General features: G+C 59.5%; 1 protein-coding gene across 1 annotated transcript in view; it reads right to left on the bottom strand.

Annotated features, from left to right (window-relative positions):
- The window catches only part of KLF13 (KLF transcription factor 13), a 42,324-nt gene extending 28,940 nt beyond the window's left edge, over nt 1-13,384 (bottom strand). Inside the window, exon 1 of the mRNA XM_079912418.1 lies at nt 12,318-13,384. Coding sequence (XP_079768544.1) covers nt 12,318-12,906 — 589 coding nt within the window. The 5' untranslated portion in view covers nt 12,907-13,384. The remainder of the gene's footprint in view (nt 1-12,317) is intronic.
- Between the last annotated feature and the right edge of the window lie 508 nt (nt 13,385-13,892).

The raw sequence follows: 13,892 nt of genomic DNA, 5'->3' as shown, positions 1-13,892 counted from the left end.
TGGCCCGCACACCTAGAGCCCATGCTCCACAACAAGAGAAGCCACTCCAATGAGAAGCCCGCGCTCTGCAATGAAGAGTAGCCCCTGTTCGCCGCAACTAGGCAAAGCCCGCGCGCAGCAACGAAGACCCAACACAGCCAAAAATTAATTAATTAATTAAAAAAAAAGGTTCCAGTTCAGCGGCTTCTGTCTTTAAAGAGTGTGGCCAGGGCCAAGCGGCTGGTACCTGGTAACAAATGAGGCTCACCTGCATGGGCACCACTCCCTAGCCTAAGCACAGCCTCTGGGCAGCAGGCTTCCATAGCAACAGGCCTTGGGAGCCACACTGTCTGCACTGCCTTTCTGTGGCCCAGGATAGACTGGCACTTGCCAGGCGGGAGCTGAGGCTGGGACACAGCTCACCCACATGCAGAGCCACAGGGCAGCTCCAGGAGGCCCTGAGACATGAGCTGGCACCTGCTTCAAAAAATAGTTCTGAATCATCTGTTTCTTTCCAAAAGAGAAGTCAGCAAAACTGTCCATTCTGAAATTCTGCTCCCACAGGTTAAACAGACACACACACTCATATACACACATGCACACAACACACACTACACATACACCACACACAAACACACACCTCCCAATGGGTGCCTTACACACAGTCTCAGAGGACAGAGGTCAGCGTGCCCAGCCTGCTTCACAGCTGAGAACCTGGAGCCAGGCTCCCTCTGTTCTCCCTCCAAGGCCAGGCGTCCTCAGCAATGCTGCACTTTGCCTCTGTTTAAATGACTGTGCACAATCAGACAAAAAGGCCTTTCTCTGATAAAAACAAAACACCGAGAGGCTCCTGACCAAGGTTACTAAGACACAGCACACGTGGAGTCAAGCTTCCAGGAGCCCGGGATGAGGCACAGCAACAGCACGGGACTCGAAGTCCAAAGTCCAGACGGTCAGGACTTACAAAGGGCACAGGGCACCAGGCACCAGACAGAACCTCTGACACCCTGCCCCGGTGACCCCAACAGACCCCTCCGCAGGGAGCTGCTTCCCACGCAGCTACCCGCGTGGGGTCGACAGGGAGGCCGGAGTGGGGGCCCAGGGGGCAGCCCTGTCTGTGCCGAGGGTAGGGAGCCAAGGGGCCTGCACACCCCCCGTGAAGACGGGCCCCTGGACACAAACCTGCCGTGCCTCTGCAGACGGCCTCCTGGGTCGGCTCCACTCATGGTAAAATCAGTGAGGTCAGCTTTCTTGCAGACTCACCTGGCACCTCCTCGGTGGGGGCAGACGCCTCTGCAGGAGCTAATTCACAGGTGGATGGAGCAGGGCAGCCCAAGGCAGCCCCAGGTAAAGGGCAAGGCCTGCCGCCAAGTCTCACCCACAGAGAGGTGCTCCCGTCCTGGCCCGGACCCTCTCAGGCACTCCCACAGAGATGGGACACCAGCCCAGCCACCGACGAGAGCAGTTACAGCTTAACATCAAACACCAAAGTGTCACCTTGTACCAAGGTATAAACTAGTTCATACCGTGGCCTCCCAGGAGGACCTGGCATGTGGTGGGGAGGGCGTTGCTTGGGCTCAGACAGACTTCTGGGCGCTTGTTATGGGGCTCTGAACACCCCGAGATGAGAGAGGCATCTCCCCAAAACTCGACGGAGCGTCATCAACCTCCAAGCCCACACAATCCCGGGGCAGTGTTTACGCAAGCACTCCCGCGCCGGGATCCTGCCAGCGCCCCGGCCTGCAACCGTGCCAGCTGTCAGCAGTGGGGGCCCTTTGTGCCACCCCCGCCCTGCCACGCCAGGGCCTCTCCACAGCTGAAAAGAAAATGCCCATGAATCACTGCAAGAAACATGCCTCCTGTAAAGGGAATATAAAGGTTTATTAAGAAATTCTAGGAACCAGGTCAGGCATCTTGGTATCTTAGTCACTCCAGCTAATTAAAGAAAAAAAAAATCAAAATAGAAGCCCATCCTAGGAACATGAGACAACGAGAGCTTCTCTTGCCACAAGTACTTTGAGCCGCGGCTCAGCCGGTTGCCAAGGGGACCCAGTGTTTACCTCTCCCTCTGCTGTGTAGGAGGATGCTGACCTACCAGGAACAGCTAGGCCACTGCCTCTAACACCCCACAGGAAGGGCCGCCAGGGTGTCCCCAGGGGCCCAGACGACGGAGGAGGAAGCCACAGCCCCACCCCAGACCTCTGCCCATCGGTCTCCGGTCTCCGGGGCTGAGCCAGGCCACAGAACAAAGGAGAGGCGTCTCCAGGCCTCCCCAGCCTCCTGGGCCCTGCTCCCCAGCACACGGACCCTCCCCTGTGCCGAGGACTGGAAACCCCTGAGGGCAGGTTAAAAATGTGCTTAGACCCCAGGTGTGAGGAGAGGAGGAGGGAGCGGGGTGGAGGGAGAAGGGGAGGAGGAAATGTGAGGACCAGGCTGCACCCTCCACTGGGCAGCCACAGAGCTCGGCTCAGACCCCCATGCCAGGCTGCTGGCCCCGATCGAGGGCACAATGGCCCCAGAACAAGTACCCCACTGAGGCCTGGGAATTCACAACCTCCAGCTCGACTCCAGGATGCCCGCTCCACCCTAAGGCCAGCGCTGCCCCTATAGCCTCAGCTGGACACATACTGCGCCTTCCTCCTGGCTCCTGCAGGGCAAGCCTCGGCATGACAAGCCCCCTGCCTGCCGCAGCAGGAGCCACCTGGCCAGAGGCCTCCCGATGGGCTTCCTTCCACAGAAACAACTGTCCTGAGCTTTGGTACGCATGCCCGCACACACACACGTGCACACACGTGTCTGCCTCCCGAGGCCCCGTGCAGTGCTGAACACGTGACGGGAGGAGCTGAATATGGGAAGGAGTTAAAACACTTGGTTCGTAAGTCAGGGAGACGAGCAGGGAAAGGGAGAGAAAGGGTGACGTTTTCCAAAGGCTAAAGTGAGTGAACTTAAGACTGACGCAACCTGTCCAAAGCAGGATGCTAGCACGGAACACCCAGCCCAGTATCAGGGAAGGACAGCTTCAAATCAGCACCTGTAAGAAGCCAAGGCTGAATTTCCTGCAAACCCCAGAGGCCTGCCAGTAACTTAGGGCAACCACCCTGATCGCCAATACGACATCACGAGGCCTATGCTGTGAATGCTCGGGGCCCCACCTCGAAGAGGGCTCGGAGAAAATACTAAAAGACATTTCATCATCATAAAAGATGGCATCCTGCAAAGGCCCTCAGACTCTCCCGGGGGAATACCCCCAGTGCCTTAGGCCAAGCAACAAGGCAACTTTATTTTTGAAAATTTTCTGGCTGTGCCGCACAGCATGTGGGATCTTACTTCCCCAACCAGGGATCGAACCCATGCCCCCTGCAATGGAAGTGCAGAGCCCTAACCACTGGACTGCCAGGGAATTCCCAAGGCAACTTTTGAAAACAGGATTTGCCATGCAAGCCGCCCAGAGACGGCACTCTGGAAAAGACAAGGAAACCTGGGGAACCACCCTTGGCACCCAGGGCTGCAGGAGCTGGAGTCCCTGGGGGCCTCCTAACGCCACAACGCCTGTGCTCAGTGACAAAAATGGCAACTGATGAACAAACATGGGGAAATCCTTCCAGAGTGGGACTCGGGTAAGACCTCAGTGATGGGTGGAGGGGACCTGTGGATGGCGTCTACACCGCCTGAGCCCCACCGCCCTGCCATGCTCACTCAGCATGCCCAGTGGGAAAGGACCACCCACAGCCAGTGGGCAAACCAGAGTGGCCGGTTGGGGATGGAGGACAATGGTTAGAAGTTAGGGAAGCACGTGGGACTGCCCATCACGCAGTGATAGTATCAGTGGCAACTACGTGACTCATTCCCACTCACTGTCCCTCCTCCAGTGAAAACCTGTGAGGTTTGTTGCGGATAAGGGAGCACCCACGGTGCCAACCCCCCACCTCCCAGACCCTCTCCCTGATCTCAGACTTGGTTTTGAGGAACTCAGCCAGCCAAAGGCCCAGGCAAAATACCACTCCCCACCAAAGACACGCCTGGGCCCCTGGGGCCCCGCTCCGCCCCTCCTAGTGGGCTGAGGCTCGTGTGCGCCTTTTCTGGTTCCTCTCTTTCCCAACACTTTCTTGCAAAAACCTCTAGTTTTGATCTGCCATTAACTTTAGCTTCTTCCTCTGGCCCCCAAACAAGTTCTCTATCCTTTTTTTTTTTTTTTTTTAGTGAGCATTTATACAACAAAAGTGAGTTAAAAACAAGTGAAAAGCTCAGAGAAGGAATTTACAGGAGAAGGAAATTCCTGTACTGCTCCCACTGGAGGAGAATGACCTTGGGTCAACTTAACCCAAGGGCATGAGGAGCCCCATCCGGGCCCCAGGTCCCTGCCTGGCTGCCCAGCCAGCACCCTGCTGGGGCCCCTCCCCGGGTGGGGGCAGGAAGCCCCCTGAGCTCCTGAGACCGCTTCACCCTCTTTCACACCTGAGCTTCCTTCCCACTGGCCACGTCTGCAGGACAAAGGCCGGTGCCAGAAGCCCCTTCCGAGGCAGGAGCCTGACACAGGCAGAGCCACGCGCTCTCTGGTGAGTGACTGCCAACTAGCAAAGCTCTCCCACCACGCGCCCTGGGCTCTGGCTCCAGGAGCCAGGCCTGGGCCCTGTGCTCCGGGACCACGGGTCGCCCATCTGTGCAGGCAGGCCACGCCCCTGTGGCAGCAGCGCAGGGACATTTAAACTGAGGCATCAAGTCTCAGCACTTTTCCGAACAGGTCACCTTGGGACAGACTGGCCAATGGCCACAGAGTGCGGCCAAGTTCCTGGTTAGCAAGTGTTTTTTGCGTGATGAACTTCAAAAAAGGAGAACAATAAACAGATCCCCACCTCCACCCCCCGCACACACATCACAGTTAAAACCTGGAGCGTGCCCCGTGCTGTGCGTTCAGAACAATGTCAGCGCAGATGCCGCTCTGGGCCAGGCCGCCCGCACCACACACACGAGGCCCATGGCAAACGGGGAGGATGCCCCAGTCCACCCGGCTCAGCAGGGGACCGGGAGCAGGTGGAGGACACGGCAGAGCCCAGCCACCAGAGGAGCGAGGGGACGCAGCCCCCTCACTGCAGGGCCTCTACGCTGGGGGGGGAGGGTGGGCCCCGACGTGTAAAACTGAGCGTGGAACTGGGAGTCACAGGTTCCACAGAAACACGCTCCAGCCTCGGATGCTCAGGTCAGCCACAACACACAGGGTACCGCGCGCGTGCGTGCGTGTGTGTGTGCGTGCGTGTGTGGCAGAACTCGGGTTGGGTGAGGAGTCCTTCTGTCCTACGTTAAGTGCCTCGTGTCAAATCACTGCCTGCAGGGTAGAAAGTTAGAGTTCCAGCCTCCATTGTATTGGCCCGGGGCAGTGGCCAAGGCCTTCTGAGCCCGGTGCTGGGCTCTGGGGGCCTCTGTCCCCACTGCCCCATCCCAGCCACACCGCAGCAGCTGCTTCTGACCCGCCAGGCTAGGCGAACACTCAGAAGGTTGTTCCCATCTTGACGGGACACTGACTTCTCAAGAAAATAATCCCATTTGGGGCTGTGAAAGGAAAGGAAAACAGGCTCAGGTGTGTGGACTTAGATCCGTATTTGGGTTTTTTCTGGAAAGCATGTTGAGACCCACCAGGAAATTAAGTGTGTCACCGGCTGCAGGCCCCGCCCGCCCAGGCCTGGGAGACAGGTCACCAGCAGGCACAGAGCCGAGGTGTGGGTGGGCTGACTGAGAAGAACATGCCCACGAACACCTCCTGAGCTGCTCCAAATACCATCTGGAAACATCTGATCCAACGTAAAATCAGGGGATCCGGTTTGTTTGGGGGAAGGAGCTCCTAAGACTCTCCTGAGCTGCACTTTTACTTTAAAAAGACTTCCAACAACAAACCTGAAAAACCCAGCACCTGTCCAGTCAAGGACATTGGAGGATGAACAGAAGCCTGGCAGGTGGACTGGGCAGAAGGGGCTGAATAAAGGTGAGCAGACGGCACCCCAGCACGGTACCTGGCTCCACGAAGGACCAGCAGCACCCTACCCTGGCCCTCTGGAAAGCCACGGTCTCAGAGTGTCACTTACTGTCAAAAAAGAACAGCCCTGTACAGCAGAGAAGCCTGGCAGACACCCCTTCACCCGCGATCCAGCACTGTGGTGCACAGAGGGCCCAGCATCACCTGCGTTGTAGTTTTGACCAAAGATTGTTTAAAGTGGATCTAATCATGAGGAAACAATGAGACCAATGCAGATTGTGGGATCATTCCATACGTCAACTGGCTTGGATCCCTGAAATGCCAATGCACCAAAGACCAAAAGATGGGGGGGCACACTAGTGTCTCTTAGTGTCAGATTGAGGGATACTAAAGAATTAGGACAACCAAATGCAATGTGTGATTAACCGCATCCCGGCTCCTGTATGGGCCACCTGGGAGGGTCACTAGAGAAGCTCAATATGGACTGTATGTTAGATAACGTGTAATATTTAGAGAGATGAGAGGCAGGGGAGGGAGAAAACATAATATTTAGAGAGGGAAGGTGGGAAAGAGGGAAGAAAGGATTTTTAAAAAGGGTGACAGAATATTAACTAATGACTCGAGAAGAAGAGTACTTGAATGTTCATCCTATAACCCCTTAACGTTTCAGAAGTAATGAGAATTTGTGGGGGAAACGGTGTGCGAAGGGCACTTGGGCTTCTAACACCCTGAGGCCCTGCTCATCCGCGTTCCCTGGAACCCGGTGGAGACAGGCACGCGGGCACACCCACACCCCGAAGCCGGGGAGGCTCCACCCTCATCTGCTGTGCAACCTCCAGCATATTTCTTAACCCATCTGAGCCTGAGTGTCCTTATCTAAAAACTAGTAATAATTGCAGTGCCTGTTCCATAGGGTCCTTGTGAAGATGAAACAGTGTACTGGAAAGTACTGCAAAGGGAAGGCCCAGCCCCTGGCAAGCCGCGTGGATGTGCACGACACAGCGTGAGCACTGAGTGCGTCATTCTACAAGTTTTTATTTTAAAAACTATTTTTACTGCCTTCTTAGGGCACAAACCAGACACACCTTAACAGTGCCCTGAGAGCTCCAGATCTCTGTTGGGAAGGTCAGGTGTCACGGAGCGCAGGCCCCGGGCACGGCAGGGAGGACCTTGCAGCCTCTGCAGATGCCCTGGGTCTGCTCCAGTGCTGTGGGGTTTCTCAAGTTATATATTTAAACACACATGCGTGCGTGTGAATAACCCTTTGGTTTGCTTCCTCCCTTGCTTTTAGGCACCAGCAACGTATCTTACCCTTGCCCTTTTGATATGCCACGTCTAGGAATCAAACAACCACCGGGATTCAGGATTCAGCCTGTCAGAGCAGGCAGGCCCTGAGAGCGTGGGGGCCGCCACGAGTGGACTCAGCAGCACCTTCTCTGAAGGGGCAGAGCCCCCAACCCTGTTGGTTCCAGAGGCTTGAAGCCACACACACAGGGCCTCTGGCTAAGTGAAGCGTGGTCCTAATCAGATGCTCACACAGGAGGGAGGGCCTCAAATCCGCTTTCAGCCAGGGGAGCGGGGAGCAAATGGCATCACATCGGTGCCCCCCACACCCGCCCAGTGCAGGCCATGCCAGGAGGCCGCCGGGGGCACACCTGACTGCGGCAGGGGCTGCGGGCCACCGGGTAAGCTGAGTCAGGATGGCAGGACAGCCGGTCGTGAGGGATGCAAGAGTAACAATGGTTTTGTTGAGTTTGTTTCAAATGTTCTCAATATGATGCTTTCACGTGTACAAAAGGAGAACTGGGAGAAGTTTAAAAAAAAAAAAAAAAGTCAGCCAGAGACACAGCAGGAAACTTAGCACCGGGGAGACCAAGATCTGTCAGCCTGTTTCCTTTCAAAACATAATGTGTCCTTTAAGTCAACAGAGTAGCTCTACCACACATTTAAATGCTGCCTATGCCCCCGTCACTACCACCACCAGGTCTCAATCCCACACGAACGCCAGCTGGACACCAGGACACGCACCAGAGTCTACTGCTGCATGGCTTCTAACAGCACACAAAGAAGAAGAGCAGCGCAGCTGTGCTTCCAGCAGGTAAGAGACTGGGTAAGTAACAATACAGCCACACAGCTGCACCCTGGAGTACTATGCAGCCAGGAAAAAGAACGAAGCTGCCTCACTGAGCAAATACACAGGACAAAAGCCTCGGTGGAATGTGTTTGGTGGATCCTACATGTGTGTTTTTAAATCACCTACTCCATGGATGCACGTGCTTGCGTGTATACACAAAAGTCCATTAGAAGGGTCTGGAAAGGGATGCACCAGTAAAGGGCAACAGTGGTTAGCTGGGGGAGGGGAGGGTTGCACATTCTGTCTACACACTTCTGCACTGTTTGAAGAGTTTCACAACTAGGCCCACTGGCAGCCTGCGACTGTGGGCGAGCAGGGGCGGGAGCTGCTGGCCTGGCCGTGTCCTAGACAAAGTGCTGGCCTTCTGCCAGCTTGGTTTGCTCTGGGCGAAGGAGATCCTGGCCAGCCACCCTCCACTCTGACAGGCTGCCTTTCCAACGCAGCTGCCCAGGGGAGCACCTGCCAGGGGTCCGGGCGGGCAGTGTGCTTGGAAACCATGTTCTAAAGCCAGAGTTTGGGTTGGGGGAGGGGACCTAAATCCTTGCCCCAGTAATCTCACTGGGGATCGAATCCCTCGTTCAGTGGGTCACGGTAAATTTCAAAGAAATCCTGCCCCAAATTATCACAGGAAATGGCTGAGACAGTGAAGTCTCACTCTACTTTCCACCCCACCCCACACAGGGCCAGGTGGCTAGGAACATCTCTCTGGGGCTGCAGGAGGGAGGGGCTGTGTCCAGCACAGTGCCCACCTTCCTGGCCAGGCCCCCAGAGCCGCTGAGACGGGCCCAGCCCAGGGTGCAAGGAGAGGTTTTCGCCACTAGCGCTGGAGGGAAAACAGGGCACAGAGGCATTGTGAAAACAATCCTTTGTGGGAACAAATAGGTAGGAATGTATTTGTGATATGTCTGCCTAGAAAGACTGCGGCCACTCTGCTTGGTGCTCACCAAGCACCCCCTGCCCCCCGCCCCATCCTGGACAACAGGCAGGAACCTCCTCCAACATGTGCGACCTGGACAGCTGCGGGGGGCGGGCGGGGAGTCTGCCCTCAGAGGGGTCCAGAGCTTCCCTTCTCTAAGTCCTTGAATTTTCAAATCAGAGCCCTTCAGCCTCCAAGAAAATCTGTTCCTGGTCTAGGCAGTCCCCAAAGCGAGTCTTAGCAAACCTCCCAGGTCTGGGCTGGGAAGCTACGAACAAGCAAATAACAAGGGGCTCAAGTTGCAAAGACATTTGTGTCTCTGTTCTGTTTTATCATGAGCTTGCTATAACATCAACAGTTACCTAAATGTGACAGAGGGTCATGAGTTCCTAGGATGACCATTGGGGGACCACACAGCCACAGAGCTAACCAGGACAAGCAGCAGCTCTTTGCGTGCAGTCGGTTAGGGGTGGGGGTGGGAGATCAGAGCAGAGCCAGGAAGCCCAGGTGCCCCCAGAGTCAAAGATGCCCCTAGGGGACTTCTCTAGCAGCCCAGAGATTAAGACTTCACCTTCCAATGCAGGGGGTGAGGGTTCAATTCCTGGTTGGGGAGCTAAGATCCCACATGCTCCGCAGCCAAAAAAATAAAACATAGAACAGAAGCAATACCGTAGCAAATTCAATAAAGACTTTAAAAATGGTCTACATCAAAAAAAAAAAAAAAAAAAAAACCATGACCCTAGGAACTCTCAAAGTAATTTCACGTACACACATCCTCGTTTCCCGCACACCTTCCAGGTGGTCAAGGGAGACATCACCAAGCTGCAGGGAGACCTGGGAACCAGTCCCTGGTCACAAAGCTAGGCAGAGCAAGGTGCCAACTGCCTCCTTGGCTACAGGTCATTTTGGCATTCACTCCCCACCATACAATCGCTATGGGAGTAGGGGGGGTCCCTAATGAAAGGCCTGGCATGACCTGAGCCACTGCCTGCAGAGACCACCCCTCCCACCACAGAACACTCTGGGAGCCCACAAACCAGGGGCTGTTGCTCGGGTCTTCCCAGGGTCACCTCTCGGTCACCCCCTGCAGCCAACTTGCCTTTCCTCTCCCTTCTGTGGGCTACCTCTGTCCCCTCTATGAACACCAGTGACTTATGCTCTGCACACCTGGGCTTAGCCTGGAAATAGGCTTCCTGGAGGTGCCCTGGACCAGAGGTAGATTCTTGGTTCATAAGCAGATTCACCTGGGGGACCCCTTAAACTGCAGTCAACATCTGGTACCTGGAAATCTGCATTTCCGAAGGCCCCAAGGGAACCCTGTGCACTCCTGACTTGGAGGTCTACAACTGCTCTGGAGGTGGGGCTCCAGAGTTTCTGCACACCTGGAGGTTGGGGCCGGCTTCCTGCTCTAAGAACAGACACAGTACTTTGCAGGCAAAGTACGGATCCATCCTCTTCTGGCTGCCTTGGGCTTACAGGCACCCCAGAGAGGCTGGCTTCCACCCCACTGTGAAGGTGCGGGTTCCCAGCGCCCCTGACTCAAGCATCTAGCCATCCTGCCCTGTGCTGCGCAGGGCACATGGACCCTGGACCAGGGGGGCTGAGGCAACCCGGAAGGCATCCCCCGGCGGAGGCCCGGGCGAGCCCCGCCCCGGGCCAGTCCCTCCGCAATTCGCGAAGCTGGCTACCGGGTGCTGCCGGGTGGAAGGCCACAGTAAAAGAGGCTGCAGAAAGGTTTTCCAATCAAGTTCCCTACCCAGTACTGGCCTCGCCTCAACGAGGTACTCAACCCCAGCCGCACCCCAAGCCCTGGCCCCGCCCGGGTACTCGGGGTCCACCAGGCTCCAAACCTCGCTTCGCCCCTCCCCCACGACCACACCCACTCTTGCAGTAACGTCCCCACCCCCCTCATGAGTCCACACAGCCCGAACTCTGACTCAGACAGCCTAGAAACGGCCCGCCTTCACCCGCGACCCCACCACCTGCCACGTGGTTTGAGCGGCCACAGCGTGGGACCAGAAATGCGGGGACAGCCTCGGGGGGGAAGAGGTCGTGAGATCCACGGTACCTGACACCCGCAGACCTTGGGCCGACTCAGTTCCAAATGTACCGGGAGAAACAGCCTTTCAGCTCTAGATTCTTGAAGACTACTGCGGTTTTTAAATCAGTCATGTAATCAGTTTGTGAGTTATTTTACAAATGAGAAGATGAAACCTTTGATTACGAAGTTAATAGTATAAAGGCTTAAAAACTGTCCCAAAGGTGGAAGACCTAAGTGTCCAGAAGAGTTCGCGTAAGCTCAGATGAAATACACGATTCTTTAAACCAAACTGGGAAAGAAAGGTTGTTTACCCATTAAAAGGTTGTTTCCACTTTTGTGTTTAAAAAACAAAAAACCACCACAGAGGAATCAATGACAAAGTCCCGGACTCGCGCGAAGGGAAATGCTGCCCTGGGGTCGGGGGCGGGCGGCGGTCCGCGGATCCCAGGCTGCCGGCTCCGGCCGCCCGCCCCCGTGCAGGTGCTGCCTGCCCGCATCCGGCCCCGGCAGGTGAGAGCACGGCGGGGAGGAGGGCGGCGCAGACCCACGGGCAGGAGGCAGGGCGCTCCTTTCGAGAGAAAGCGCAGCGGGCCCCAGGAGCCCCTCGGGTCCGGCGCGCCCCCGCCGGCCGGATGGGCGGGGCTCCCACAAAGAGCCGCGAGAGAGGACCCGGGACCGCCCCCCGCGTCGGCCGCCGCTGGCTCTGGTTTCGACAAATTAAACCTTAGAGCGCTGGAAAAATTACAGGAAGAGAAGAGCGAAGAATGTGCCGAGTGGCTGGAGGCAGCCCTGTCCCCGCGTGAACTCCGCCCGCCGCGCGCCCGGGCCGGCCCCTCCCCACCCGAGCGCGCGCCCGGCCGGCGGGGGAGGGGCCGGGCGAGGACTCCCCTCCCCCGCGGCTCCCGGGCCGCCCACCTCCCCCGGCCGCAACCGCGGCCCCCACCCAGCTAGCCGGCACCTGCCCTTGCCTTGCGCCCCCCGGCCTGGACGGGGTCCCCGCCCCCGGCCCCGGCCCTGATGACGACGATCGCCCCCGCGGCCCCGCCCGAGCGCGCCCGGGGAGGGGGTGTGCCCGGCGGGGGCGCGGTCGCCGGGCGGGCGCCGGCTCCCAGCGCCGGGACCCGCCTCGCGCGGTGCGCGGGGTGTCGCCCGCAGCCCCAAGCGGCTCGGACAGGGGCGAGGCCCCTACCGTTCCCGGCCCGACCTCCCCTCGCTACCCGCCGGCGGCTCCGGGGGCGTGGCCGGGCAACTCGCACTGGCCCCGGGCCGCCCCACTGACCTGTGTGAGTTCTCAGGTGCGCCTTGAGGTGCGAGGATTTCCCGTAAACTTTCTCGCAGCCCGCGTAGTGGCACTTGTGCTTTCTCTGCGGGGACTCGAGGTCGGCGCGACTTCGACCCCGCCGGCCCCTTTGTCTGAGGCCGGGCTCGCCGCTCCCCGCGGGCCCCGGCTCTCGCTCCGGCTCCAGCCCCGCCTCGGGCTCGGGCTCGGGCTCGCTCCACGCCGGGCTGAGGGGCGCGGCCGCCGCGCCACCGGCGCCGGGGGAGGTGGGCTCGGAGGCGGGTGGTGGCGCGGGCGGCAGGCGGCAGGGGGTCCTCGCCTTCCGGGCCGCGGCGCCCTCTCTGCGCTCCGCGGGGGCGGGCGCTGGCGCTTGTTGGTTAAGGTCCGCCAGGATCCGCGCCACTACGAAGAGCGAGGCGCTGTCCTTGCCGTCGCGGCGCTCTTCGACGCGGGGCAGCGTGGCGGCGACAGCGGCCGCGCCCTCGGGTCCGGGCTGCGGCCCCTCCCGCGGCCCGTGCACAACCGCGCGGCTCGACATGGACACGAGGCACTCGGCGGCGAAGTGGTCCACATAGGCGGCGGCTGCCATGCTGCGGGCTCCGGCCGGCGGGCGGGCGGCACTGCTGGTCGCTGCGAGTCGTCAGCGGCGCATCCGCACCCACGGCCTCCGGAGAGCTGGCGGGGGGCGGGGGCGCGGCGCGCCCTCTCCGCGGGCTGGGCTGGGCGCGCAGCCGCCTCTGCCGTCACCCGCGCGGCTCCGCGTCTGCGAGGCGCCCGCCTGGCTGGGCACCGAAGAGTGAGCGCATGGGGGGCGCGGGCGAGTTGGGTCCCCGCGGGGCGTCAGGGGAGGCCTGCCCTAAGGATGCCGAGTGGCGACGTTAGGGACGACCGCGCCAAGTCGCGGCCGCAGCCTCGCCGCGCATTGTGGCAGGCGGGACAGCCGCCGCGCGCGCCGCGGCTCGGTGTGGGCGGCCCGGCCCCGGGGGTGGGCGGGGCCGGGGCCACATCTGGACCCGACGTCAGCCCCCAGCCACATCCTGGCGGCGCAGGTTACTGGCGGCGGCGGCGACAGCGGAGAGCTGCGCACGCGGAGGGGGCGGGGATCCCGGAGCGCGCATCGGCGGGATGGAGCGGTCACGCGCCCACGCCTGGGGAGGAGGCGTGGCCGAGGACAAGGGCGGACGCCATTGGCCCTCAGGTTCGCGGCAGGGCCAATCCGTACAGAGAGAGGCGCCCACCCGGCCTCGGGGCGTGCGCGTGCCGATGGGCGTGCCCCCTTGGCCGGCGGGAGGAGGGGCGGAAATTGGAGCCCGGAGCCGGGCACGCTGACGCACGACGTCCGAGGGCGGCGGGCTGGGGCGGGGCCGCGCCCCCTCCTTTTTGCGGCGGGGACCCCGCGGGGTATTTTCCTGTCGGAGCTTTTGTACCGTGACAGCCTTGAACCCCGGCGCGGAGACGAGCGCTCTGAAGGGCGCCCCTTTGTCCCTCTAGCCCCGCCTGTGCTGGGCGCGGCGGAGAGCTCGCCTTGCGGGGCTCGCCTCCGCTTCTCCCTTTCCTCTCCGGAGTGAGGTGCCC

This window comes from Stenella coeruleoalba (genome assembly GCF_951394435.1).
Source record: "Stenella coeruleoalba genome assembly, chromosome: 2".
In the NCBI taxonomy this organism is placed as follows: domain Eukaryota; kingdom Metazoa; phylum Chordata; class Mammalia; order Artiodactyla; family Delphinidae; genus Stenella; species Stenella coeruleoalba.
The sequence above is the reverse complement of the archived record's forward strand: the minus strand, read 5'-3'. Positions and strand labels throughout refer to the sequence as shown.